We start from the raw sequence: 26718 nt of genomic DNA on the forward strand, positions 1-26718 counted from the left end.
GTGTGGCATCAATCCAAGTTCTTTACAAGGAATGGAGGAGTGGTCCAACCATATAGAAAGCGCAGATTTAAACTACGCAACCTCGTCAGCCAACCCGCTCAATCGCAGGCATCAAGGAATCACCATACATACCTCTGGCTTTCTTCGCCCCAACAGTCGGTCTGGTAGAAATCATATTCCCCCCACTCGAAATCCCATTCTTCGTGGTACTCCACGACCGTTTCATCCTCAGGGCTCCTGAGGCACAAGGCGACGAACTTGTACTTCGAAACGCCTTTATCTGACTGCGCCTCGGTGTTATCTTCGAGGTATTTACCATTGCAGGTATACCTGAATAGTGCCTTCATGCCGTCGGGTTGGCCTAGAAACTCTTGCAATGCTCCGATGCATTGCTTGAGTTCTGGGCGCCAAACCCTGACGGACTTGTTACGCAGCGCGTCATACCTGGGGTTCAACGTTGCTGCAACTTCGGAGAACTCCCAACGGATGGAATCTTCGTTATGCCAATGGCGGTATCGGTGGAGGTCTAAATTGGTTAGAATATATCAGCGATCTGTGATAGGTCGTAGCGTGAGATATAGATCTTTACATACCGGAAAGCATTTTGAGGTACCAAGAGTACCACTCTGGGAGCTTGATCTCGACGCCGACTCTATCCAGATACCAGGTGAAATATTTGTCCATAGTCTTTGGGACGTCGAGTACCGCCTGTTTCATCAGGCTTGCCTAGATCAACCTGGGGTCAGCATCGATACCATATCATTGTCGGTGTTGACTCTCGATCCTCAGCAAGCAACTTACATCGCACCGAGCCAGCCGGACAAACTTCTTGCCCGAGACAATAAAATTGTCCTGGCGATATGAAAGGATACTTCGGATGCAGAAGGGAGCTAGTCCAGATGCTCGTTGTGGGCTGTCTAGGATAATTGGCGAGCGGTCTTGCTCATGGAAACCGAGAACAGAAACCATTGTGGACGCGTCGGTGTAAGGTTAACTCTTAATGTGTTAGAGGCTGATGTTCAATCTAATGGTGATAGTTAGTTAGGGGCGAGAGTTTGTTTCTAACGAATATGAATAATCGGGTTTAAGAGTCGGTCGAATGTTGATGAGAACAAGAGATTACCGGTGGATGGTTGGTTTCGAAAGGTGACGGTGATGAAAATCTGAGAAGGTGTATAGCTGTGAGAGGGGTGCTTTTATATTGCGAGACATACGCTCTAGGGGTCTACCGCCATGAAAAATCAACGAACATTGAATATTTATAAATACGGCAGAGATACATGTACGTGGGGGCTATATACGGGATCTGTTTAACAGAGCAACGCAAGGTGGTCTATTCATGAACGGCATTTGTGTTACACACTCCAGTTCAGGCTGTCTGGTGCCGAAACTGAGCATAGTTAGTCTCAGTTCAGGCCATACTTTTTCACATAGAAATACAAATAGGGTACTAAGTTTTAGTGAAGAGACACGTGGGAGCGAATCTTATCTTGTAAGGCAATGCAAATCAATTCAGTTTAATACCCGGGGAAACAAAACAGGACACTGGGTAAACGGGTGCTTGAGCACATCCAGTCTGACAAACGGTTCAAAGCAACGATTTGCAGGACATCCAAAAACGAGACCAGTTAAAACTCATAAATAGTAGCCTCGAGACCAGGAGTGCGGGCCAGCAGATCTCTCATTAGACCGTTAATTCCTCCAAAGACTTTACCATATCCACAATATTCGACTCCTTCTTCTGCTTCCTCCACACCAAATTCGTCTGTATCTTCTCCAACTCCTCGATCCATTTGCCCTTGTCTTTGTTCTCCCACTGGAACAACCGCTTCAGATTCTCAATGTTTGCCGGGGAGAGCTGTATGTCGAGCCTCTTGGCCTCAAGCTGCATCAACCGCGCGAAGATCTTTATAGTAACAAAGCTACTGCTCGCATGGCATGCCCACTGTAAAGTATTTTCGAACGTTTGAACGACATGATCTTCGTTATAAGGACCACGTGCTAGGATCGGCCGAACGCTGGCACTATCGTCTTTCTCTACTCCTTCCGGAACGGGGGTCGGGGTTTCCAACCCCTTGGCCTTCGCAAGACTGCCCATAGCGTTTTGGGAGACAATCAACATTGGAAGAGTTAGCGGTTGGGACATGGTAAACATCCCGTTTTTGCGATTATAGGTGTCCATCAACACATAAATACCAGTCTTTGAACGTTCGAAACGGGCTTCGGATTCTTCTTTGAAAAGTTCAAGTTCTGTTGGGTCTTCTTGTTCTTCGTCTTTGGCCTTGTTTTGGTGGATATCAAGGACGAGAACGTGGAACAGGGCACTATAAACCAAGTTAGAAGAGGATATCTTTAAGAGGTAGGTAAAGAACCTTACTTCATAAAGGTGGGGCCCGGGGACATGTTTTTTAAGTCCTGGATTTCTTCGGGTAATGTCTCCTTCCACTCATCAAGGAGCTGATAGAAACGCTTCTTTTCCGACATCGGCAGTGATTTCTCGCCATTGATGTTCTCAAGTTGCTTTTCGGTCAGGTCATAAACGATCACATGTAGAGTCGCATGGCATTGGAAGGCAACTCTTGTGACGTTGAGCTCCGGATCTCTAATATAGGGATAAGGTCGCCACTCGTCTGCCATTTTAACTTCTCTGAACGCACCGCCCTTCTCGTGTTGAACCGGGTGTGCCGGTATACTGTCATCTGGGATGGCGTATCCAGCCGGGCGGTGCGATTCGAGATAGGGTAGTGGGAGGTCTGGCGGTGGCATTGTATGAACGCATCGTGCTACCCAATCATACATACTAAATATACACGCATGTTTAGCACTCGCATAGAAGCAAAATATGGACCGTTGGGGATGTAGCCAACACAGGCTGTCTAGTGCCGAGACCGAGGGATGCAGTAGGTTATATTTACCTTTGAAAACTAAACGCCGCCCATATTGTGACCTGTTTCGCAAATTCAAATTTCTTTTCGGCGTCGGTTTGCGGCACCGCCACACCCTTTCCTTTTGCTGGGCCTTCAACCTCCGGTTGGAGGAACAGTTCCCTACACAATCTAATGCCGTTGTTAAGGAACATTCCGCCCAGGCGGTCCATTCCGTCAGCTGAAAGAGTGACACCAAGCATAAAAGCACCCTGAACAGTTAGGAGGGTGGGTATTTGGGTGGCTTCTTCGTTCCATAATCGCATAGCTTCTTGGAAGAACCGATGGCCGATGAAATTGGGGTTATGTGGGTCCGCACGGAAGGATATTCTATTGGAATAATGCTGTAACGCTGTTAGTGATGCCCCGCTATTTAATGAACGGTTATCGCCTTCCGCACTGGTAGTTTGTGATTTCGCTATACAAACCTTGGATGTCAAGGGGCTGGGCAGACATGAAATTATGGCTGATTTTGCAGACACCGCTGAAAGGAAGCGTTGATTTCTTCAGCGGTTGCGTCTTTACTGTGGATGTACCTTTGTCTTTCGCGGCATATTGAGGCGGCAGAACGGGTGGCAAGATCCTACCGCCAAACATGGGTCTTGATCACAGATTGATGATACCAGGCCATCTCGATGCACAAATTCCCGTGCGAACTTGAAACTCAATGCATCAAAACGGCATCCCTCTTGATTTGTCGAAGATCGATATTTCGGAACTTTTGTTTTCACGTTTGGCGATAGGGTCGAGACACCTCGTTCGTCGCAATTGCAGAGCGTATGTGCGTATGGTGAAGAGCTAACTTACACATGCTTCCGCAAGTGCCGCGTTGACAAGAAGTGGCGAACAATAGGTCGTATCTCCGGTTTTCATTGCATCGATAAAGATATCCCAATCGAAGGGATGCCAGACCGGGTGGTCCCACGTCATATATAATGACATTAAATGAGAGACAAGTTCGTCATCGTCGGTAACTGTTGTCCAGGGGTGAGCCGTCAAATTAAGGATGGGTCGGTCGTCGAGAATGTTGAGATTTATGCCGTCCATTGGTTCGATACCTTGATACCATTCCCCGTTCATAAGCAGACTTAATGGCGACGTTGTAGGTACGGGCGATATGACTTCAGTTGGTAGATATGGGGCTTGGTCGTTTCGGATAAACATCATAATCTCTTCTAGGGTAGCCCGGCCTCGGATGACCTCTAGAACCCGCTGTAAGGAACAGACGTTTGATCCTTTTATATAGTCAAGGATTCTCTCATATTTGGTGATATCCGATTGATAGTCCTTGATCTTATCCCGAATAACGTTTCGCTTGTGTCGTGCGGTTCCCTCGAGGCTGTATACACATTCCAGATCGGATTCGATACACGAACTACATTTTGGCGACTCTTCATCGCACTAATGGCCGGTTTTTAGTACACGCTGCTGAAAACCGCGACGTTGAAAAAGAATCTCGATTTTAGTAAAGTCTAGAACATCTAGAAACTTGCTAGCCACCGACATGACAAACCCATGCTCGTTTTTTGCACAGTTACGTATTGTAGACTAACTGAATATAGGATGTGAAATGTCGGGATACAGAGATCCTTATGTATAAAATGAAATAGAGACAAGCAAGCAAACGTAAAGCAAGTGTATAAGGATGTTCAGCGCCGTAGATACCTTTTTCTTTGACTGTTGGCAAGGCATGCAAGCGGTCTTTGCTCGGGTCTTTTTTTTGCTCTTTACGACCATTGTAGGCCGCGGTTGAAGCGTCGGCGCCGGGCACAGCTTCCTTAGAGGGGCTTTGGAGCTACTAGGCCGTCCTGACATTGTTATCGATAGATCCTTAAGCGTTTTGCTATTGTTAAGATTCCGTGGGAGGTAAACGCGGTCCTATGCTGAGGGGTGGTTGATCATAATATAATCCGGAATATCGTGGAAGAAGGAGCTCGATTTGTCCGAGATGGAAGAGGATAATGGCAATGGCAACGGCAACCTTTTGAAGCTAGCCCAGGCAAACTCCACTACCCGTCGTGCCGTCATACAGAAAAGGCGAGAGGGGGATCCTTTTCAGGTGATCGACGGGTTGCTCCATGGGCTTGGCGCAGGAGCCGGTTCACAAAGCCTAGCCGAGGGTTGCATCGAAGTGGCAAAGCTTTAAACTAGAACAGTCGCTGGCAGCTATGGAATCCAGAACTGACAGGTCTGTTTGCTATCGTGTTGCACAAATCTCAGATGAGACAGCCCATCGTTTGGCAGCGGCTGCACATTCCGGCCAATCATAGGCTGGCTGAGAGTCTTGAATCGGCTAGTGTTGACCCACTCTCCTAGGACTCGTGTTGAGGCTGGATGGGAATTTCGCCCTGCTCCAGAAGCTTTCGATTCCATCGGCTTTCAAGTCGTTGGGACTTTTAGTTACCGTTATCGCCCGGGTCGGCAGAACTACGATAGGTTCAACAATAGTTGTGCGCGGTGGGACATAAAGTCGCCAGTCCGATACCCTCAAGGCGATCCTTATAACTTCATCCAACGGCCAGAAGCTAGTATACAGTCGCAACAGATCACGCCCTAGAACCGGAAGTCGGATTTTTTCGTGCGGGGATTAAAATTTGGGGGTCCATGAGGCTGAAATGAAGTGGTCTTCAAGCTGCTCAAGACCAAGGATTCGAATCTGCGAAGGCATATATGCAGTCTAGAGTACAACCGAAAGTATCTAATAAGAGAGTCAGTTCCGCTTGCAGTAACTGTAAGAAAGGAAAGTGCAAGGTAAAATACCTTAAACCTTATGTCCGGACGTTTATTGGGCAGGAGCTCGTCTAACCTGTTGGCTGTTCCCAGTGCTCTGGTCCGCCGGCACCGTGTGAGTCGTGCGCGAGGAAGGGGCGCGAATGTGTGTTTGAAAGTGCCCTCGACGGCAGACGGAAGGAATCCGCAAAGGCCGCCTTGGACGCGGTAAAAGCGAAACATAGCGCCCTAGAGTCGCTTTTCAACTGCTTACAGTCTGGAGGTGATGATGCTGTGTCTTCTCTGGTGAATGCTATTCGCAAGGGGTCTACGCTCTCGGAGTTAGAGAAAGTGGTGGAGGAGCATCAAGGAGGTGTTGGAGCGGAGGAATTCAAAGAGGAAGCGATCGCCGGCCCACATCGCCAACACCAAGCAATCGGAGATGAAAGTGATATCTACCAGAAGCCTTAGCACGATACCTTCCCTTTTTTTTTCTTTTCCACGTCACGAGGAATTATTATACTTTATCCATCGCGGGCTTTCGACGGAAAGGTTAAACGACCTCACTTTACCATAGCCTTTCTTCTTGGCTTCGGGGCTATTATTTTCTTTCACATCCATTTTTTGCATGTTGCGTTTTATCTTGTCCCATTACCTTCTTTAAAATGAGGGGCTCGGGTGTGTAATCTATTGCATTGCAGGTTCGATCTGCCTTCAAACCAAAATTCCGACATTCGACGGAACTGGTCTGGCTAGTTATGGTCCACCTCATGTATTAATGGTATTAAAATTGCAATGACAGATGGAAAGCGATTTATAATTTATATACGGCGCGTGCGGGCTAGGTTTGCAAATATGATATCTTGAGTGATTCTATGACTTGTGGCCGAAAACATTTTTATGTGATATATCGATGCCAACGTTTATTCTTTGGTATGGAAGTTTGGGCCAGACTCCGATATGAATTCGAAAGGGGAATTTTATTATAGTACTAGCTTCGACTTTAAAGCGACCGTATAGCTGTACAGCTGTCCCCAAGTGACTCTTCTCTAATACCGAGCCCCAAGTTTTTCAAAAGCCTCTACGACTCTAGCGACTTGACTCTTCGCAGTTACCAGAAATGCTCTCGAACCAACGTAATCTATTTGCCCGTTGTGGTACTTATAACAAGCGTCGCATTCGTCGTGGATGACATTTTCACAGTCAGGGTTCAGACAAATCGGTGGTGGTTCGGCGTAATATGAATTATAGCGGTGCCTGTTACGGTTAGCGTAGTTTCTGGATGAGGCTTGGGGTTGTATATAACGACAACCATGAGGGTGGGGTTTGGCGTCTTGGTGACCGCACTGTGTTGCACAGACATTATTAGCTAGGTCAGATTCCAAGTGGGGGGTATGCACATCTTGAAGTTTGATATAGGGGCCACGAACTATTTTGAAGTAATATAGTCTATAGCACATTTTACGGTGGATGTTGATAGCCCGATTACTCTACCCAGCTCTAGGGTAGCTAGAGCTATCTATACGGATGTTGTCTGCGAATTCGTATAAACTTTGATACTACGAATACTACTTTTGTAAAACGGCTCAGCTAAGGAGTTTCGGCTTAATTCTAGGAAAGATTAATATCTTCAGTCAAAAGAAATGTACTATTAAGGAGATGATAAAGAGTGAAGTGGTTAGAACCATATTCTAGCTCGATATATATGCTCCGTCTGGGTTCTCTCAGAGTTTGAGATGAGGATAGAGCAAAGACAGTTGAAATTCTAATACGATCTATGGACAGGCATTAGCGAACGAATGACGAGATATCGGAACACCCAACATGGGAATACAACCAACCATCGATGCTGGATTAGAAGGCTGATGCCAACCTTTTATTTCTATCGGATCCGTTTAATCGCAATTGTTTTGTTACGCTTTAGACTTGACGTTCGACAGACTATATGCGTTCTGGATGACTTGAGGGAGCATTGATGTATCGGTCTCGCCGATTTGATATTTCCAATCCAATCGCTCCTAAGGTCGGGTCTCTTGTGAAAACCGACGTACTTTAAGGAAACGATTGCTCGGAATAGACAACCTTTTCAGTATAAAAATTTTGTACCTGAACGAAGATCTCATTCGTTCGAGAACGGGCGCCTTGTTTTGCCGATTTCTTTACGCCCCCGCAAAATCGTTTAATTAAAACTTTTTGTAGTGCAGCAGTACAGCATGGCAAATAACTCAACATGTTTCACATTTATGACATACAGATTAGTAAATTATTCGGTCTATTTCATATTCATGCGAAAATACATCTCGGCTTGGTATTGGACGATGCATGTCCGTCAAATATCTCGAGTCGCCTCGACTGTTTCCAAAATGCGTTGTTCAATAAAATGCAACAGAGTTCAAAACCCAACAATCGGCAACGCAACTGGATCAACAGAGTGTTGAAATCTACGATTTCTTATATTGTATGTAACTTGTTTTGTTCTCTTCGAAGGTCTGCCTTCGGTCATCCATAGAGCAAAGATTTTACAGAGATTTTCTTTACAGAGATTTCTCTTCTTCAGACGAGCTCCGTACTGTTGTGAAACCTCAAGGTCACGTGTGAGGCGTTTGGTCAGCCACTGCCTGTGGCGCTGACCTTGGATCCTGACACAGAGCGACTGGCGATATCACAGGAGACCAGCGATGTGTCGAAAACCAAGCATAATGCAAATTCTTCCAAATAAAGGCATTTACATCGAAGGCCATTAGTGACGGCCATGGTCGTGAAATGCTTGGTCTGCCAGTAGAGACCTTGCGGACGAGACGAGCGGAACTCGAGTGGCCAAGCCGGTTTACACCTGCCCGACTCCAGCCTACCACCCCCAGCCCACCGACGTATGCCTGCTTACGAAGCCTGGCGCAAGACTTATAAAAGCTCGATGTCAGTGCCAAAAACCTCTGTCCCCGAGCCACTTCATGATATCAATAGCCGAAGTGGTAAAGTTTGGCCGCGAGGTAACTCCACCTTCACCTTCGAAGACGCCACCAATGTCGACCCCAAAACTGGAATTTTGACCATTACTAGAGAGTCGACTGCTCCCTTTCAATTTGGCCCCGAATAAAACGGTCATCATCAAGATGCTGAAGGCAATCCAAAGGAAGATATCCTCTTCAACAATAACACGCGGCCATTTGGACCTGTGAACGCTACCCGCCAAAACTTTGCGTTCGTTGAAGTTGCGTGGGCAAACCGCGGCACCCCAGAATGGAACAATGCGAGAACAACAATTAGAATTCCTTTTGGCCCAGGACGACCAATTTATCAGACTAGAGAGCTCATGCTACCCTGCCATTACCACGGATGAAGACAAAGCAAGACCGAACATGCTAGGAGGTGGTGGCTTCGAATGTTATTTCACGGTGTTTGGATAAAGATGGTTGCAAAGGGGATCCCGCCGAACACGCAATTGGATTTCCAATTAGCTCATGGGAGAACTGGCGCTGGGACACTTTCCCAAAGAACTACAAGGGTATTAACACTCTAGAGTTCCGTGCTACCTATGCCAGTACAAGGAACATTCGCATTTTCGTTGACGACATCAATTTGGAATCGTATTAGATGGGTGTTTTTACTCTGTTCTCTTAATGCTTATTAAGGGTTTACCCTCTTATTTTTGTTTTATTTGACAGGAATAGGAAAATTAAATTACAGGGTTTCCATCATAATGGTGATATTCTGGCATCGAAGTGATCTAGATGTGTTTGTGCACCTCATCACTTTGACCTATAATCTACAAGATCAAATGATCTCTGCTGAATATTTGTCAAAGGCTGTCACCTGCCCTGGGTATATTCCAAGCTGCTGTTAGATGGCTTGAGGTTTGAGTTTTGTAGTAAGTTCAAGCAGTTCAGGGTTGCTGAAGCAAGCTCAGCCATGTATATTGAGCCAGCTTGCCCTGTGTGCTCAAGCAGTACAGTATAAAAATTTAAACACCCCTCTCATCATCGATATAGGGATCACCTCCCCCCCCCCTCCCTACCATCTACCAACCAGATTTCCAACAGACCGATCCTCGAATGCATCACATTCCTTCTTCCAAGAGACCATGCCGTTAATTCCCATTGGCCATCACCACTATATTCTCCCTAGTGGGGAGGAAGTGTTTACCTACAAGAACTCCGAAGTTCTGCAGAAGATTACCAGAACCCAAGGGAATTTTCTCAGGAAGGCCGAGCAAAAGAGGTATTTGAAGAAGAAGGCAAAGCAACTGCTTCATCAGTGGATTACAGAGTTGGTATGTTGTATTTGGACGCGTCTACCGGGTTATTTCGTCAAACAGGTATAGACGACTAACGATAGCTCTACAATTAGAGAGACGCGTCGACAAAATACCATCAATGTGCCATCCACATCAAAGAGCTCTTCCGGTTGCAAACCACCGGCGAACTTCCACCGGATAAAAGTCTGATTCTGGTCAAAAAGCTACGCATAAAGCGTAGCGCCTCGAATCTACTTCCCGTCGAAACTCCTCTTCCAGGAACCAGAACTCCTCGACCTCAGATTCAATCCCGAATACCTATCAGCACCTGGCGAAAGAACGATACAGGTCGTCTCGGCAGTCGATATATGGACGGCGAGGAGATTCCGAAGTTCCTGAAGGATGAAAGAGAATCCCTAGATTATGATTGTCGAACAGTTACGCCGAAAAAGCATGCTTGTATTCCAGAGCCTGGAAGTGCTTCGGGAAAGTTTAGTCGCGTTGGATCGACCGCGAGGAGACGACCGAGGACCGCGCCGAACGAAAGTGAGCTTTTGAACAGCTTGAGGGATAATCTTAAGGGGAAGATTATTTTTCGAACTCTTTGATGAGAAGATTTAATCTTTATACTGCGGTCAACTCTTGAGTTATGACCATAGGCCTTTCAATTCTGCTTGTGCCATGGATTTAGACGTGTCCTGCATACAGGAAGATATCTCTGTTACCAGATGCTTTACCAGTATCCGTTGATAACTCCATAAAACTCCTTCCTACTATTCCTCGATGTATGACGTCCAGGTACGAGACTAGTGTTACCCGTAGTTTTAACGTTTTCCCATCCTAGCAGCCGCGTGAACCGAGACTGTTGCGAAGTAGGCAACTGAAATCACCGTCGATGGTACGAAAGCGTTCTGTAAATCGCTAGGATGGTTCATCAACCACCTAGGTACGAACCCACGGATAGGAATTATATTCACTATAGCGGCCCAGATGAGGATCTTGGCAGGACGAATTGCCTCCGCAGCATTTAGACCCCGGGCATCACGCCGCCCAGCCGGCAGATCGTCAAGTCTCTTTGGCATTGCGTATCGGATGCGATGCGAGGCATGACATATTTTTTAGTTTCTCAGGTTCATATCGGCAAAGTAAACCCGGATTGCAAGGATCAGTCTAGGATGTACGTACGCAATCCTAAAAGAAACGGCTGCAACCATGGCTAAAAACATCACGATGCCTAAGTTGGCTTGGGGGCCGAAACAAAAGCGGCCGCTGCAAAGATCGTTCCAGTCAGATTTTAAGCTCATTAAGAGTTTGGCCGAAAGCTGCAGCTGCAACTGTGGCAGAATGATATTTTTTGGTCATTCGTGAATGCGTACGCTGGACGTAAGCCTTGACGATGTAGCTACAGACGGGGTCGAATACGGCCCTGTTGCCGAATTTCCGACTGAAATGCCATACTCTCGGCCCAATATCGTCTCGTACCCAGACCCTGTCGGGCCCAATACCGCCCTCCCAGGTTTGTTATGGAGAAGTTAAAAAGAAAAGCTAAATATCGAAGACAGCATACATTGGAACATTGGTGCCTCTTAAGCGCTGTTGCAACAGCAGGAAACCAAAGCCTCATTTAAAGTCCATTGGTGATCGGCAATGCGGTGTGGAAAGGCGTCTTTTTATAAAGCTTCGGCTGGATCAATTCAGCCTTACGGTGGCAGTATAGTTTCAAACAGACTCGAAGCATTTTCCGCTGGCCGATAGCCACTCTAGTCGCAACGTTGGCACAAGTTACCAAGTAAAACCGTTAACTGGCCGGGGGGGATACGTTAAGATAAGGCCAAAAAAGCCTAACATTTATCTCTACTATCAACTCCCCCAATTATCTGTTCCCCTAAGGAAGCCAGGCAAACTCATGACCGAACCCACATCTCCGATTCCTCCTTGTCCTCGCCACAAACCTATCCAGAACAATCCCAAAATACATCACCGAGACCACCCACCATGGCACATAACCCCCGATGCAAAATAGATGCGCGACCAACCCCCAAATCACAACCTTTGCCGGACAAATCGCTTCTTCAGCATATAAGCCCCAAAGCGCCGAAAACCCACTCCGGGTCGTAGGCGTAAGTTTCTTCGGCATGGCATATCGAAGACAATCAGAAGCGTCGGCCCTACCGCCACTAGGATTAGAAAAGTGGTCCATGATCGCTTGACGGCTCATGGGTCGGACGAGCCAGGATCCTTGATGGTGGTATGCGATAGAGTATTCGTCGTCATCGATGGGTGGTACATCTTCTTCTTCGATATTGCAAAGGTCTGCGCCGTATGATACGCGGGATTCAGATTCGTTATTTCTAAAGAAACGCCGGAAGATGCCGCCTTCTTGACGTCTGGCTACGAACCTACCGCGCCAGAACTGGAAAATGCAAGAGTAGGGGAAGGGTGTTAGCAACAGCGGCCCGCTTGGAAGGTGTACTCATCCGTACCTACCCACACAAATCTGATGTCGTGGACATGTGTGAACGAAAACCAGAGCTTCCAACCGCGGATTTTGACGTAGTTGCGACGGAGTTGTTGAAATAGATCTTTATCGGTGCGGAGATTATCAGACTTGATAGTCTTCATAACGTCTCTGCCATCATCTCCCTCGCCGCAGAAGAATATTTGGAATTTTGCAGGCAGCTCTGAATTCGATTTAGTGTCTACTTGAGGCTCGGGATTTTCAACGAATTGATACCCAAAGTAGTTGTCTAACGGTACGGAGGAGTGCATCTCCATCCCGCAATCCTAGTGCGAGTCCATTAATCAGTCCTATCTCTTATCAATTATTACCTCGCGTTAAAGGTGCATACGCAATCCCAAAAGATACGACGAAAGAACTTTGGGTTGGGGGTAGGAGCGCGAGGCTGGCATAATGGCCAGAATGATATAGGTTGTCCTAGGGTGTCCTCGGACAAAATCTTGATTTCGTTAAGTATTCCGTGAAAGCTAATTCTTTTAGGCTTGGAATTTTGTTTGGGACCTAAACGAAGGCTGTAGTGAGAGAACATCCTTTGAGGTCCGTAAGAACTACTGGTATGGTGAAGCTCCATTTCGAAACAAGTCGGGGCGATCTTAAAAAACAGGGCAGTGGTACGGCGAAGCTTGCTTAACGGGTATGAGAATGCAATCGACCCGTCGGGGAATTATAGGCGGTGTCAGATACAACTTTGTTCAAGATATCTCTGGCAGACCGTCTCACCATCTCGAGACGGGGCACTGGGACGTAGATATGGTATACAGATACACTTTTGGCTTCGAAGCTGTTGCAGCTGTGGTATCCAGGTCAGGTCAACCACTCAGCCTTACCAGGCGTGGCGTAGTCTTGGCATGTTGCTATCAGGAGGTTGAATCCGGCTCTAGAAAGAATGCTGCTTCCAAAGTTAGCTTTATTCTCTAACTAATGTTATAATTTTGAGCTCAGAAACATGTCGACCGTCCCCGGAACTTCATCAACAGTTCAACTCACTGATTATCTGTGGTTATCACTCGTAACTTTCCGCTCGCCCCGCACGTTCTAACATGGGTGACGAGACAGGTTTTGGAATGGAATTGTGTTGTGAAGCCAAATTACAACACCGAAGCTGTGCTCTTCGGCTCCTGGTTGGTACGCAACCTCTCGACTTCGCCAGAACTCTTACCGATTGGAATCTGAAATGTAAACCAACCCCGGGATATCCCGATCTCAGCCTGTCTTTGGGCGTGTAAGGCCTCGAAACCTCAAAGGTCGGTGCAAGTGCTATCGAGCTGCACCATTGTGTTGTCAGGCGTGTTGACCAACGATCTAGTCTCGTAACAGATCGCTAGCCGCCATCAAATCGACGAATCCTCAAGAGACATTGCACCCAATCCGTGAGATCATGAGAGATGAAACAATCAATCCTTAAAACACCCTGCAGAAATTTCGGCGACCCTCAATAAATCTACTAGGGACACATGAAGAAAGGTATATTGACATCTGACGTTCCTGGATATCTCACAACGTTGACAACTCGAGGGGCGCTTAAAGCATACGCGTTCAGCATATGTCATGTGTCGGCGAAACATCTAGCCGGCGGTCCAAAAGATGCTAGTGGGATAGTATGAAAATCCGACGGTTTAAGCTTAATCTTGGGGCCTTTTTCCCTTGTTGGGTGCAGTGCAGGCGATTCGGGCCTGCGTAACGTTATAGACATTGATATGAATCTTTCCCTCGCGGCCTCCGTTACTTTCGATTGGAGACATTCTCATGCAGTGCGTATGCAGGATATCAGCCACCATAACCAGCATGATCGATCGGGAACTGTTACTTTGTCATATATTACGTGTAACTTGTATGCGAAAGATCTTGGGATTGAGATCGGACCAGCCAGAGAAGGCATTATAAGAAAATCTTATGGCCGAAATGTAATATCTTGTGCCTTTGCGTGAGCCTGAATTCAGTTTTAACTCGGTTATGTAAGCCTGCGGTACATACATGATACCGCAGAAAAATGACGCGGCAACCGCAGAACACAGGAGACAAAGAATCAATCCGCACGGGGTGATGGCGGGGCAAGAAGCCCGAATCTGCCGAATTCACTGGGCGTGTGAGGTTTCATCTGTCTTTGGAGATATTGTGTTCTGTCGGTCTATCAAGATCTAGATGCGCATCGATGCCTCTGCTGTGCACCGTAGGCACAGGTGCTGAAAGGAAGAGTATGTTGCAATTTGCTATATAAAAACTTCACATCTCCCAACATAGCCTTCCCTCCTACACCTCTTCACCATCATCATCATCAACCCACCTACCACCACACTCACCAAACTTCCAAGCTTCACCGTTTCCGAACTCGTCCTGCCAACCCTCGCTTAAGCTTCCTCTTTCGGAGATTCCAACATAGTCCAACACAAATCCTGCGAAGGCCTGCCGCTACAGCAACTATGTCCGCCGTGAAACCGGTCGACAACAAGCCAGGCGAAGTCACCCTCTTCGCCTTCGAAAAGCACGAGGGAATTCCCACCGCTTCCGGGTTTTGTCAAAAGATTGAGTGTTACCTCCGATTCGCCGGTGTCGAATACGCTCAACAAGATACTCTCCCGTTCAAGGCTCCGAAGAAGAAGCTTCCTTACGTCGATATCGATGGCATCATCATTCCGGACTCGCAGTTCATAGTTCGCTACATCAAGGAGAAGGGATTGGCTGATTTGGATAAATCGGCCGGTCTTACTCGGCTTCAGGTCGTCGAAGGTGTTGCGTACCGTGGTTACTGGGAAGAGGCTATTTACCCTGCCATTGTCAGGAGCCGTTGGTTCGATAAGGAGAATGAAGCAGTCGTTGCTCGTGAGGTAGCTACCGCGACATTCCTTACAACTTGGCGGTTAGGATTTCGTACTAACATGAATTTATATAGGTCTTCGGGGATCTCCCATTCTTCATCCGCATTCCACTTCACTGGTGGTTCCGCAGGTCCTTGACCAATAGTCTCGTCGCCCAGGGGGTCGGCCGCCACAGTGATGCTGAGGCCGAAGTCATCCTCCGTAAAGCCCTCGAATCCCTCGAGATCCGCCTCACCCCGACCGGCACTACCACCGAATGGTTCCACAAGACCGCTACTCCAGCTGATATTGACGCCGTCATTTCTGCCATGCTGATCAATATCTGCGGAACCAATTCCAACCCATTCTGCAAAAAGATTGTCTTGCAGAGCAAGGTTCTTTGTGGGTATACGAAGCGTGCTGTTGAGGGTTTCTTTCCGGAGTTTGAGACCCTTTTGAAGGAGATCAAGGAGGCCGAAGGGAAGTATGGACCGGTTTTGGAGGTTCTTTAGGGGATTATGGCTGGCGAGTCGCGTGGTTATCGCGGTTGACGGTTATACTCTTTGGAATACTTCTATGGCTCCATATTTCTTCCTTGTCTGACTGTTGCTCTTGATGCCTCCCCTTCACATTGTGTTTTCTACCGCGAGCATCAAATTTGGCTATTTTCACCATCCTTCCTTTCGAACTCACACTTCGATAATAACTCGACACAGGCTTTGAGGGCGGATAGGCTCTCCTTCTTAGCAGACCCTCCTTTCCCCAAAGACACGAAACGGAATGTAATTCACTAATACTTTTCATCTTCTCTTTCCCGATTTTTCTTGTCTTAGATCTACTTTGCTGCTGTTCCGTTGCATATTGTTTCGCCGTCTTAATTGCATTGCACTTCTTGCTACACCTCACAACCGGCGTTTGTCCCACGTATGATCACATAGATACTACAGATGGTTCCCATCAAGTGTATTCATAATCATAAGTAATATTGAATCATACAAAAACCGCTAAGAATACTTTCTCATGAATGACTTAAGGAAATGAACAAAACACACAACACAAAACACATTCGTATCATAGAGTCTTGGAAAATCCGTTCCGACCGACCGGGCTGTGTCTGTTTCTTCGCCGTGATCGTCCAGGCCGGAGAGACTATTCATTCGGGGAGGGGGATTCATGGAGGGGGGGTGTCCTGTCCGGTCCGGTCCGTCCGTCCTGGTTAGGTGTGCGAGATGGGAGGGAGGGGGAGTAGCTAGTTAGAGATAAGGGAAGACGTTCCGATTACATTAAACTAAAAACATTAACTAAGGGGGAGGGGGTTCCAAGGGTTCCTGGGACCAGAGGGGGGAAGGGAGGGTTCTAGTGATGTCGACAGCTAAATCGACGGTCATCAGTTTCGAACTCATGCGCACGCATTGCATTTATAAATACAAACAAAACGCACAACATGATATCAAACGGCTGCTATGGAGCTTACCGGCGTCTACGTCGCCTCTTGCACTGGTAATCCTGCAAGATCATATCTGCACCTTTCTCTGCGATAGCGTAAACGGTTCCTTGAAGATGAGAGCTGATTTGTACTGGAATGATGCTTGCATCGACAACTCTGAGTCTCTTGACGCCGTAGACCTTGAGTTTTTCGTCCACTACACCGTCGGCGATACCGCCGGTTCCACCCATGGCGCAGGTACCGATTGGATGCCAGTCTGAGATGGTGGTGTCTTTGACGTACTGAAGCCAGTCGGTTTCAGTACCTGGGGCTGGTTCTGGTGGGACGACACGCTGGACGATTATGCTGCTCAACGGGCTTTCACGGGCGATACTGTCGGCAAATTTCTGAGCCTCGGCCATGGTGTACATGTCTACGATACCGTCGCCTTCGTAGTACTTTGGATCGATGATAGGGTGGTCATCAGAAGTTGGGGAGACACCGCCGACAGCAGCCGGGATGTGAATGCTACCGGTTGAGAAGGGATATTGTAACATTTGGAAGACCGTGCCGTATTTTTTACCAGGTTCCGGAGTGATCAGCGGGAAGAGTTGGTTGGGGTCGAAGACGAATTCCATGCTACCAAGGTCCAAGGTGTGGTTTAGTTTGGATTTGATGTTGTTTGTGCGGTCGTCGGTGCCGGTAACGAGGCCGCGGAGGTAGTTGACGTATGTGGAGTTGAGGAAGTAGTGGAGTGGGACATAGGCGAAGTCGGTGGGGAGGACGGTGAGGAGGCCGGTGTGGTTGGTGTTGTATTCCAATTCGAGTTCGGCGAGTTCGATGGGGTCCTGGAGGGGGTCTTGGTTTTCGACCGATGGGTCGATTTCGTAGAGCATGACGGTCACTATGAAATTGTTAGTATCTTCTGACGTAGAATTGCGCTTATATGCATTTACATGCATGTAGAGAGGAGGGTTTTGACGTACTGATACGATCCTGCAGGTTCTCTCCAACCTTGGGGCTGTTGACCTTGAGTGGGATACCGGCAGCACTGAGAACGGTTGGATTTCCAACACCGGAAAGCTCCAAAATCTGTGGAGATTGGACAGTACCAGCTGAAAGAATAACTTCAGAGGCAGCGTTGACGGTATAATCAACTCCACCATGAGTAAAGACAACACCAGTAGCAGTCTGATGTCCTCCAACATTTTGAATAACAACCTTACGCACCATGGCATTGGTGAGAACGTGAAGGTTGGTTCGGTAGGAGAATGGAAGGTAGTATTGTGAGGCCGAGTAACTTCGGGTACGGTTGTTTGGATTCACAGATGTTAAACCTGTCCAGACACCCCAGTTGGAGCCTCCGAAGGTATCACGCCTTGGGACACCGAGGTTGTTGAGGGTATCATGCCAGTATTGGTGGGAACCACCGTACTGGATGGAGTAGCAGGTATTGATAGGACCCGTGGAGCCGTGGTCGGCTGTGACGTAGTCGAGCTTGAAGTTTGTGGCATCGGTTGGACTTGGTTCGTGGAAATGCTCCGGCTTCTTGAAGTATGGGCTGTTATATCAATGTTAGCATCATATCCTTGACCATCTGGAGATAAAAGCAGGAGTCTCACATCATGCTGTCGAAGTCCCAACCAGCATTTCCAAGATTGGCCCAGGCATCATAATCCGGCTTATTTCCTCTCATCCAAACATAAAAGTTGATGGCACTGCTGCCACCCAGAGCTTTACCTCTCGACCATCCCAACTTTCGGTCGTTCAGGACAGGCTGCTCGATTGTCTCGAAGTTCCAGTCATACGAGGTACCCACGGCCCATCCTACCTTTCCCGGTGTGTAGATAATCGGATCATCGAGACCGCTAGCTCCGGCCTCTAGAACACCGACCTTGATATTAGGATTAGCACTGAGCCTGTTGGCAACAACAAGACCAGCAGTACCACCGCCAACGATAATGTAGTCGAACGGGTAAGCTGCAAAGGCGGAAGCTGTGAGGGCTTCAACAACGTTCCCTTCTCCCAGACATAGGAAAAGGGTAACAATTGGCGCGACTAATCTGCTGATAAACATTATGCAATAAAGCGTACCCAGACACTTGGGGTGGCTATCAGGAAAGGGGAGGGAGGGTAGAAGAAAGACTAAAACCTGACGTCCCGAGAATTTGGGAATGCGTACCGGTACGTACCTTAAATAGACCTCATCCTCATAGAATAATTATTTTTTCTTCACAGCAGAGCGCACAATCACAGCATTGCAATTAGTGCAGCGCCGGCAAGCGCAACGCAGCAGAAGTCAAGTAATTTCTCGTATGATTTCTGGAAAAGCTAGTTTCGCCAGATGATGCCGGACGCGTTCTGGGGTTCTAACTGTATTGAGCAAAGTTGACAATTGAGCTTGCAGGCTTACCTTGATAGTGGGGCGAACTTATTAGAGCCTGATAAGAATCAGGAAATCTGATGTGGGGACCAGGGCCAGTTCAAAGAGGCGAGCGATTTGGCCACCCCTTTCTCCTTTTCCTCTGATTCTACCGAGGCTTTCGACGCATCATGCAATCGAACTCAAATGCAATATCATCCTTTTACAAGAAAGAAAAAAATAATTTTTCTCATGCTCTTAACAAGCTATCAGCCAGGCCCGTCCGTTGTTTTGGAATCCATCAAGAGAATGGCTACCGGTTACCAGTTACCAGTGCCTCGGTATGGTTGAGAGAGGACAATGCATTGTGGAAATATCGAAGGGGATACCATGCCTCAGCATCACGAGTTGACACGTGGGGTCCACAGGAGCCCCACGCAGGGCCTGAGCGGTGGCGGAAACCATTGGCCGGCAGTCCTCATCACACCTCATCACATCACATATGCACATCACATCACGAATTCATGCACCTTACCCACCATCCGGTGCCCCGGGACCCGCCGTTTTCCCAACAACCAACCTCCCTCAAGCTTGAGCCCATTGTGGTGTTTTCTGTTACTAAATGTTATTCAAATGTATCTTTGAGTATTTTGTGGGTGAAGAGGAACAGATATGGAACGTTATCTGACATTTTTTAGAAACCAGGCAGCTGGCAAACTGTCAAAATGGATAAGCGAAACACACTTCCCGCTGTTCGTGTCATGGGAAGTGTAGATCAACCGCAGCGCGTCACCTTTGAAGTTTCCGGTACTTGTACTAACAGAGAATGAATTGGAACTGGTGATACTATGCGCCCCGCATCAAGGTGCTTTTTGATCTTGCTCGTGTATGTATGGGTGGAGTGCCAGCAACTATGTATATGCAAGCAAGTTAACTAGCAGCTCACAGTCACTTTCTGCCCCTCCACTATTGCTAATGTTGGGCGCAAAATAGCAGCTAGGCAAGCCCGATTATTGTCATATTCCATCTGTGCAAGGAGGAAAAAAGAAGTTAAGAAGCTCTTATTCGTGGGAAGGAATGTGAAAAACTGCACCGGGATTTCGAAACTATGCTAGACGAGGATGTATACAGCTCATTTCACTATTGCATGGGCCACCTTGCGACCGCTTGAAATGGAATAGTATCAGACTCGGTGGGAAGCCCTTGGCAAATTCAAATGGTTCGATCTCCAAGGGTTGTTATTTGTCGTTTTTTTCCCACAATCGCCCAAAGCTCCAACTGTGATGATGCAAGTTGATGTCTGCTGGCTAAGCTTGATTGCTATACCTATAGGAAGCCATTGCTATAGATAATAAACACCTGAGAGAGCATTATGTCCGAAGGTAATGTCGGAAATGACGTTCATTTGCGAGCTTCATAACGGGCGACAGAACACGAAGGCCCTGAATTAGGACCCTGACAGGCAAGGATTGCGACAAACCTTAAATTCCTTTGGGTGCTGGCTGTTACACAGGCTGATATGATTCTGGAGTTGAAATTCAACACATTCCCCTCCACCCATATTTCCGGGTCAGCCCGGCTAACATTCGCTTGATACATTCGACAGCAGGCTGAAAGAAATCTACGGCAAATGAAGGGCTCGTATCTGCATGTTTCTTACAAGGTAGCATCCAGTCTCATAAAAGAAATAAATAATTGTCGCAAAAGCTGAGATATCCAACACTTCCACCGATCGAGGAATCGGTAATTTTTCCCGACCCAATCACTTCTATTGCGTACCGAAAGGCCGCCGGTAGATGCGGTAACATCTGATATATGAATCCATGGGATATTACTATATATAATCGACGAAGACATGATCCTTTGAAACTCCACAGCTGTCTGCAGTCACTATCACCCGCATACGAAGCTTTGCCACCGTCGTGTGCCGCCTCTGAACGTTGACTAACTTGGCGTCTAGCTTCCGCTCGGCTGACTTCAGCTACGATCGTTCTACTGGGCTACAAAGATTTCGAGCGGGGTATTTTCGTCCACACCTGTGACTGCCTGAATTTAATACCTACACTTCGTGATTGTTCTTCGATGCGGTGCAGATAGCTGCAGCTAGAATTCGCATACATCGAAGCCCCACTTGATCAATTAGGACGTCGACATCAGGTGTTTACACCAAAAAGTTTGCAAACGTGCACGACGCTGACTGCGCTTTCGTAGACGTCTAGCCGTTTTTGGGAGGAAGTCTACGACTCTTCTGGAATGCTAAGGTCATGCATCGGTATCGGTTTTGGATAGACTCGCATGTGCATGCCGCGCGTATGTCGGTCCGGGCTTTTAAATCCCCGCTTTCTAAGGTCCATGTTTGCGAGGACTTCCCATTAGCTGGGAGCACAGTTGGGTTACGAGGCTGACTGGATCCCGTTAAATGAAACCATGATTTTTTCCAGGATTCTGCGTTGTCGGCTCCGTCGTTTATGTAGATGTGTGGATCCCGTTACGTTGCAACTATATGTAGGCTCGGCACACTGTACGGTCCGTACTTGCCTGAAGGTTTCGGGAAAGCACGGCTGAGGTGTATCGGCTTATTTTTTTTCGGTATCACTTTTACAAGCCTCAACGGAAATTTTATCGGCGGGGTTTGAGGGCATTTTTTTGATATCCCGCGACGACCCGCAAACGCAAGGCTTTTTTTTTTTTTTTCCTGCGTTTTTTGGGGATTGAAACCGCCATGCGGTCGGTAATGAGAGGCAAGCTGCTTTTCACAAAATTTTAACGTTTTTTTTAGTGTGATATCATAATACTCGTCCCAGAAAAGTGGAGCCTTCGACCGTGCTGTGCCGCTGCGCATACATCCAAGCATAGAAGTATCCATTGGTAGATATGCACATATATGTATGTTAAAGCTCGGATCGAAGTTCGGAGACCACATCTTTTTGGTCCTGCGTAATACCATTGATGTGATAATGGGATGATAATTGGGTTTTTTCCTTTTTGGTAAACTCGTTTCTTCCTTGGTAGTTTATATTCGATCATGCTAAAACTGGGTGTTGAGTGGGTGGGTTTTGTGCAGGGACGGAAGTTGTGCATTGACGCAGTTGACTAAGCTCTTGAGATCCTGGGGAGAGTGGTTGATCTCGCCCGAATATTTTTTGCGGTAGGAAAATTACTTGATCGGGAGGAGAGGACATGACACGTATATTATAGTTCAGGGCACATAATGAGGAGCGATTCGGTATAGATCGTCCGATGATATCATCTTGGTCTCTTCGCTTTTGTTGGTAGCATATCACCAAGTGGATCTGCTACATATGCTTCATTTTTTTGCGGGTCGGCCGGGTATACTACATGGTTTCCTTATTTTCGTCGTTTCTATCCGAGGCTATTAACCACTTCGGGCCGTGGCGTGGGCACCATTGGTTCTCTTTGGTGATTGACTCCGCAGGTTCGCTCTATATATATCTACTCAGGATGTGACTATGACAGTATCCCAGCCGTGAACTAGGTCCAGGTACGCGTACGAGACAAGGTGTGTATATGCCTGGTCATTGCGGTTCGTAGATCTGCTGGTTTCATGCGGGTGATGCCGCACACTAGCTGATCATGTGAATTGAAGGACCCTCTTTATTAACTTTCAAACGTTAATAGTGTCATTGTTGGTAATAATTAATGATTTGAAGCTAGTTCATAAACGGTTAAACGGGACGAACGTTAACGCTCTAGGGCTGTCATGTAGTTAACCAGTTGTCACTTCCCACCCCGTGACCTCTCATAGAACTGTAGATGCTTTGGGTACTAGTATCCGCATGAAGTTGTTTATATTGGTCTACTAGCTTTATGGTATTACGTGCATGTTTCTCGTTGACGGAGGCATCGTCGATATTGAGAGTGGTTGGACCTTGTCTTAAGCTCTTCTCGAACACGATGAGATCATACTTCATCCTCAACGCCCCTTTTATCATCACTTTGTCAAAAGTTTTGATATTCATTAGCCATGTTTCAGCTGATGCTTGTATGTTGACGGGTAGGGTACCCGGATGTGAATTGTTCAGGCTCGAGCGCTCGGGACTCGAAAGTCCCGGTTCCATACCTCGTACGTGCGTACGTTGGGATGCCGTTCGAAGCCGTCGCTCGGTGCTCCAAATTGTCAAAGACTAGCTGTATCATGTCGGGGATACTGTTAGAAAAGTTCTTCGTACCCAACCACCTTAATTTCATAATCAATTGCAAGACAACGAAGATGATTAGCAAGCAGTGCTTGATCATCGTGGCGGCATTCTATTCTTCCAAACCATTTAGGCTCTGCTGAACGGTTTAGATGTTTTAGTTAGTAGAGTCTTTTGAAGTCCGGGGTTCTCTAATGTTTGGCATAGTCACATGCCTAATGGATTCGTCACTACATCATGCAGCGATCTGAGGAAATGTCGAGTCCGCATTGACTCAAGTTTCTTCAAAGTTGCTGGCATCGTGGAAGGTATTTACCGTCCAAGATGTTGTTAGCACACAAGCCAACGTGGTACCGTGTATTAGGAGCTCGTAGTAGTTTATGTGACAGTCCAAGTGTCGGGCGCATGTGTCGTGGGTGGTAGGCTCATACCTAGTTTTGTTAGGCTCAAGGCTGCTCAGAGTTCAAAATTTATTGATGCGTATATACGGTCTCGCGATCGAAGCGAGTCTATCAGATTTTTTATCTTAGTGCTTGTATATGCTCATATATTTCTTTTTCGTATTGGTAGGTTCCTGTTGATATTGATATTTCTCCACGATATATTTCCGTTACACACTATCCCTAGGCGACATGTTGCGGAAAATTCGAAAATCTTTTCTCTGGCGTCAACTGCGCATCCAAGAATCCACAGACCCCGGGTTCTTTCGTCGCGAGAGGTCATGTTGACAGTACGACCTTTTTAACGTTTGTATTTGTGCCTCGCAGCATCCGGATCATGATAAATAGGTAGGTGGTATATCGGTGACCGTTTTGATATTTCTACAGCGGCGTGGATTTTGAAACGGTCTTTACAATAGGTATTTCATCTTGTAGAGGGAAGCAATCGTAAACACGATCAGTATAGTAGCGGCTATCGCCTTTCAAAGTGGCTAGTAACCGTGAGACACAGGAGATATCTGCTGTACGAGATACTGTATAACTGTATGTCATTAACTCTTGCTTGCGGATCCGGCTTCATGTTGATAGAATTGTGCATGGAGTTCAAGCGGCTGGCTTCGAGGAACTGTAACGTAGCTATGAGGCGTGGAGATTCTCCGAGTGCCCAATGCTCGATTCCCACTCGTACTGAGAAATGGCACAGGGGTTCCATATGATTCAATCGTATTTGCTAGGTGGTCAAACATAATATTCTATTTCTGAGATAGCGCTTTATTTCTTTGTGAGCAAAATAGTCAGCCTTGACATTTTTGTAGACGATACTCTCCGGAGACAAAATTTTGATATAGCCTCTATGTAGGGGTCTGTAATTTCCAGTGATGTATATATATCGCCCGGCCCAACTTATCGAAGGGTCAATCCTTTGGCAAGATTTCTCGGATACATGTGAACGGAAGGACGAGAATAGAGTTAGGGTTCTCATATTTTGCAGCTTGATTTGTTGGTCTTGACCTGTGAGGAGCAGATCATTAGCGGTTTTTTCTCCGGATTGGTAGCGATGCACGTATTCGGATATTATACATACCCGTGACTACGAAGGGGCCGTTAGAGGTCCAATGTTGTGAGTTTGGGACCTGCCAATGATGATGTGATAAGTACAATGCAATCTGTTTGGGTCCGGTGGCGATTCTTTATGAATTCAGCATGAGAAAACCGATGCGACTTCCCGCCATAATTCGCTCGGCGGACAGTCGCCTCCACTTGTGAAAAGGGGTGTGTCAATCATGATCCGTTAGATCCCCCAGGACAAAAATCTAGAGATAAATCCTAGTGCCTAGCTTTCTCTGTATCAAGAATTGGAGACTCGTAATCCGGGAGGCGTCTACTGGCCTGGGTCCTGTTGACCATCCAGAGGGCTAGCTGCCTGAGAGCTCGTGATGTTCTCCGACAGGAAGAATTTGCTCCATGGAAGGGAATGCGATCTGGAAATATTTTCAAAGATTTCCTTTGAAGAAGTTATATAGATTGAGTGCGAACGTGGTAGATATGAGCTGAACGGCAAAAACTAACTCTTCGTTTCCAAAATTATCTTGAATATGATAAGAAAAAGCGAATATGATCACCCTTTGCATATTGGTGCCTTCACGGCGATCGCGATTCCAATTTTTCGCGTTCGGGATGGTAATGAAGGGTGATGGCTGGAGGTGGTCCGAAGACAGGTGGTGCATGGAGTAGACTGAAAAACCCAAATTTTGGATTTCGAGAATTCGGAGGGTTTTTTGGATTTGGAGGTACCAACTGCTCTCTAGGCTCACATTACAAAGCCCCTACAGAATAACACGATTTTGGAAAAGAGGTACGGTCCGGAAAGCGGCTATGCACATAGACTACGAGGGTCGCTTAGCGTGAAATAATTGGTTAATAGTACTGCGCAGCTGCAGCTGCGTGCGTTCTGACCTCTTAGGTTACGCGTAGGCCGCCAGGGTCTGAATATATCCTTCCGTCCACGCCCCAGCCTAGGTCTACTAGTACTAGCCAGTAAGATTTCCGGTCTGTCACATTCAAAAAGTTTTCTTTCTTGAAGCCCCTAGGCTAGCTTGTGATAGAATAATTGTTGTAAACTTTCCATTGTCATGCCTGTATTCGCGGCCGGCAAACGGGGCAAAATGAGAACAATCTCCAACTTCGATGTATTAATTGCGGATGGTGGGGTGGTAGAAGGTACGAGGCAAAGTACAGTGTACATTCAAAACGAATAGAGCACGCACTAGCTAAGGTCGACAGGGAATCGTGAAGTATAACCGTGCCCTGCAAATAGGTACATGTACCTACAATCGGTAAAGATCGAGAAATTTTAAATATGATTACTTGGTATATCAAAATGCCAAGTTCCGAACAGCAAAATCTTGCAGAAACAACGAGGCTTTGTGACGTAAAGGTCCTGGGTGCACTTTTGGTTTCAGGGTTAGGAGGGCTCGTGCGCATGTTGCACAATACCCCGGATTATGGATAGTAATCATAAGACTGCTGATACTCGTATGCGACTTGTGACTGATAAGCTTTCTGTTTCTGAAAATATCCAAATACAGGATGGATCCAGCCTGCCCTTGACCTTTTTAGAGTTTTCAGCTTGCCAGGAGTCTTCGTCGGTGGTTCTCCGATGCATCTATATCCTACATTATAGCTCAACTCCAAAGTCGTCTCGGTTGGAGGAGCCGTTAAAATTAACTTAGAAATGTGGTTCCGTGTTCGACTATGTCGGCCATGTCACCTATTATCCCCCGACGGGGGGTCAGATTCGGCTGCATGCGCATCTTTAGAATCCTGAGTGGGAAACCACGGTTAATGTTCATCCTACAGCGATACTAACGTTATTATATGTCGCTATGAACTTTAGATACCCGAGGGGACCCCGGCTATAGAATTGCGAAAAGAATGAAATGTGATCGGCCGAGAGGTCATATTAACCACAGGCGGGATATATCCTAATGGTTGGATGGTTGGAAATTCGTATTCGAGTTGATCGATAATCAAAATTGAAAACTAGGACGTTACGTTAGCCAATATCTAGGGCAAACCAGATCTTCGGAATTTTCTGCGAATTCTGTGTTTATAATGGTAAAAGGCCTGTAGACTGGGTAGAAACGATACAGA

The 26718-nt window shown here is 46.9% G+C and overlaps 7 protein-coding genes across 7 annotated transcripts; 2 read left to right on the plus strand and 5 right to left on the minus strand.

Moving 5' to 3' along the window:
• Positions 1 to 119: 119 nt before the first annotated feature.
• DFL_000396 (uncharacterized protein) lies at positions 120 to 969 on the minus strand (the record flags this gene model as incomplete). The annotated part of the gene is made up of 3 exons (XM_067632974.1): positions 120 to 526; positions 594 to 726; positions 802 to 969. The coding sequence occupies 3 exons, from the start codon at positions 967 to 969 to the stop codon at positions 120 to 122; spliced, it is 708 nt and encodes a 235-aa protein (XP_067494929.1).
• A 715-nt stretch (positions 970 to 1684) lies between these two features.
• On the minus strand, positions 1685 to 4739 carry DFL_000397 (uncharacterized protein; the record flags this gene model as incomplete). The annotated part of the gene is made up of 5 exons (XM_067632986.1): positions 1685 to 2324; positions 2378 to 2800; positions 2916 to 3268; positions 3732 to 4325; positions 4590 to 4739. 5 exons carry the CDS (start codon positions 4737 to 4739, stop codon positions 1685 to 1687), a joined length of 2160 nt encoding a protein of 719 aa, XP_067494930.1.
• Positions 4740 to 5601: 862 nt separating this feature from the next.
• On the minus strand, positions 5602 to 5876 carry DFL_000398 (uncharacterized protein; the record flags this gene model as incomplete). The annotated part of the gene is made up of 2 exons (XM_067632998.1): positions 5602 to 5622; positions 5685 to 5876. 2 exons carry the CDS (start codon positions 5874 to 5876, stop codon positions 5602 to 5604), a joined length of 213 nt encoding a protein of 70 aa, XP_067494931.1.
• Positions 5877 to 9714: 3838 nt separating this feature from the next.
• Positions 9715 to 10475, plus strand: DFL_000399 (uncharacterized protein; the record flags this gene model as incomplete). Its single annotated transcript, XM_067633010.1, has 2 exons — positions 9715 to 9903; positions 9981 to 10475. 2 exons carry the CDS (start codon positions 9715 to 9717, stop codon positions 10473 to 10475), a joined length of 684 nt encoding a protein of 227 aa, XP_067494932.1.
• Positions 10476 to 11752: 1277 nt separating this feature from the next.
• On the minus strand, positions 11753 to 12956 carry DFL_000400 (uncharacterized protein; the record flags this gene model as incomplete). The annotated part of the gene is made up of 3 exons (XM_067633023.1): positions 11753 to 12280; positions 12355 to 12651; positions 12717 to 12956. 3 exons carry the CDS (start codon positions 12954 to 12956, stop codon positions 11753 to 11755), a joined length of 1065 nt encoding a protein of 354 aa, XP_067494933.1.
• Positions 12957 to 14805: 1849 nt separating this feature from the next.
• On the plus strand, positions 14806 to 15692 carry DFL_000401 (uncharacterized protein; the record flags this gene model as incomplete). The annotated part of the gene is made up of 2 exons (XM_067633034.1): positions 14806 to 15210; positions 15276 to 15692. The coding sequence occupies 2 exons, from the start codon at positions 14806 to 14808 to the stop codon at positions 15690 to 15692; spliced, it is 822 nt and encodes a 273-aa protein (XP_067494934.1).
• A 958-nt stretch (positions 15693 to 16650) lies between these two features.
• DFL_000402 (uncharacterized protein) lies at positions 16651 to 18683 on the minus strand (the record flags this gene model as incomplete). The annotated part of the gene is made up of 3 exons (XM_067633045.1): positions 16651 to 17510; positions 17593 to 18167; positions 18229 to 18683. The coding sequence occupies 3 exons, from the start codon at positions 18681 to 18683 to the stop codon at positions 16651 to 16653; spliced, it is 1890 nt and encodes a 629-aa protein (XP_067494935.1).
• Between the last annotated feature and the right edge of the window lie 8035 nt (positions 18684 to 26718).

Source organism: Arthrobotrys flagrans (assembly GCF_004000055.1).
Source record: "Arthrobotrys flagrans strain CBS H-5679 chromosome Unknown unitig_15, whole genome shotgun sequence".
Taxonomy (NCBI): Eukaryota; Fungi; Ascomycota; class Orbiliomycetes; order Orbiliales; family Orbiliaceae; genus Arthrobotrys; species Arthrobotrys flagrans.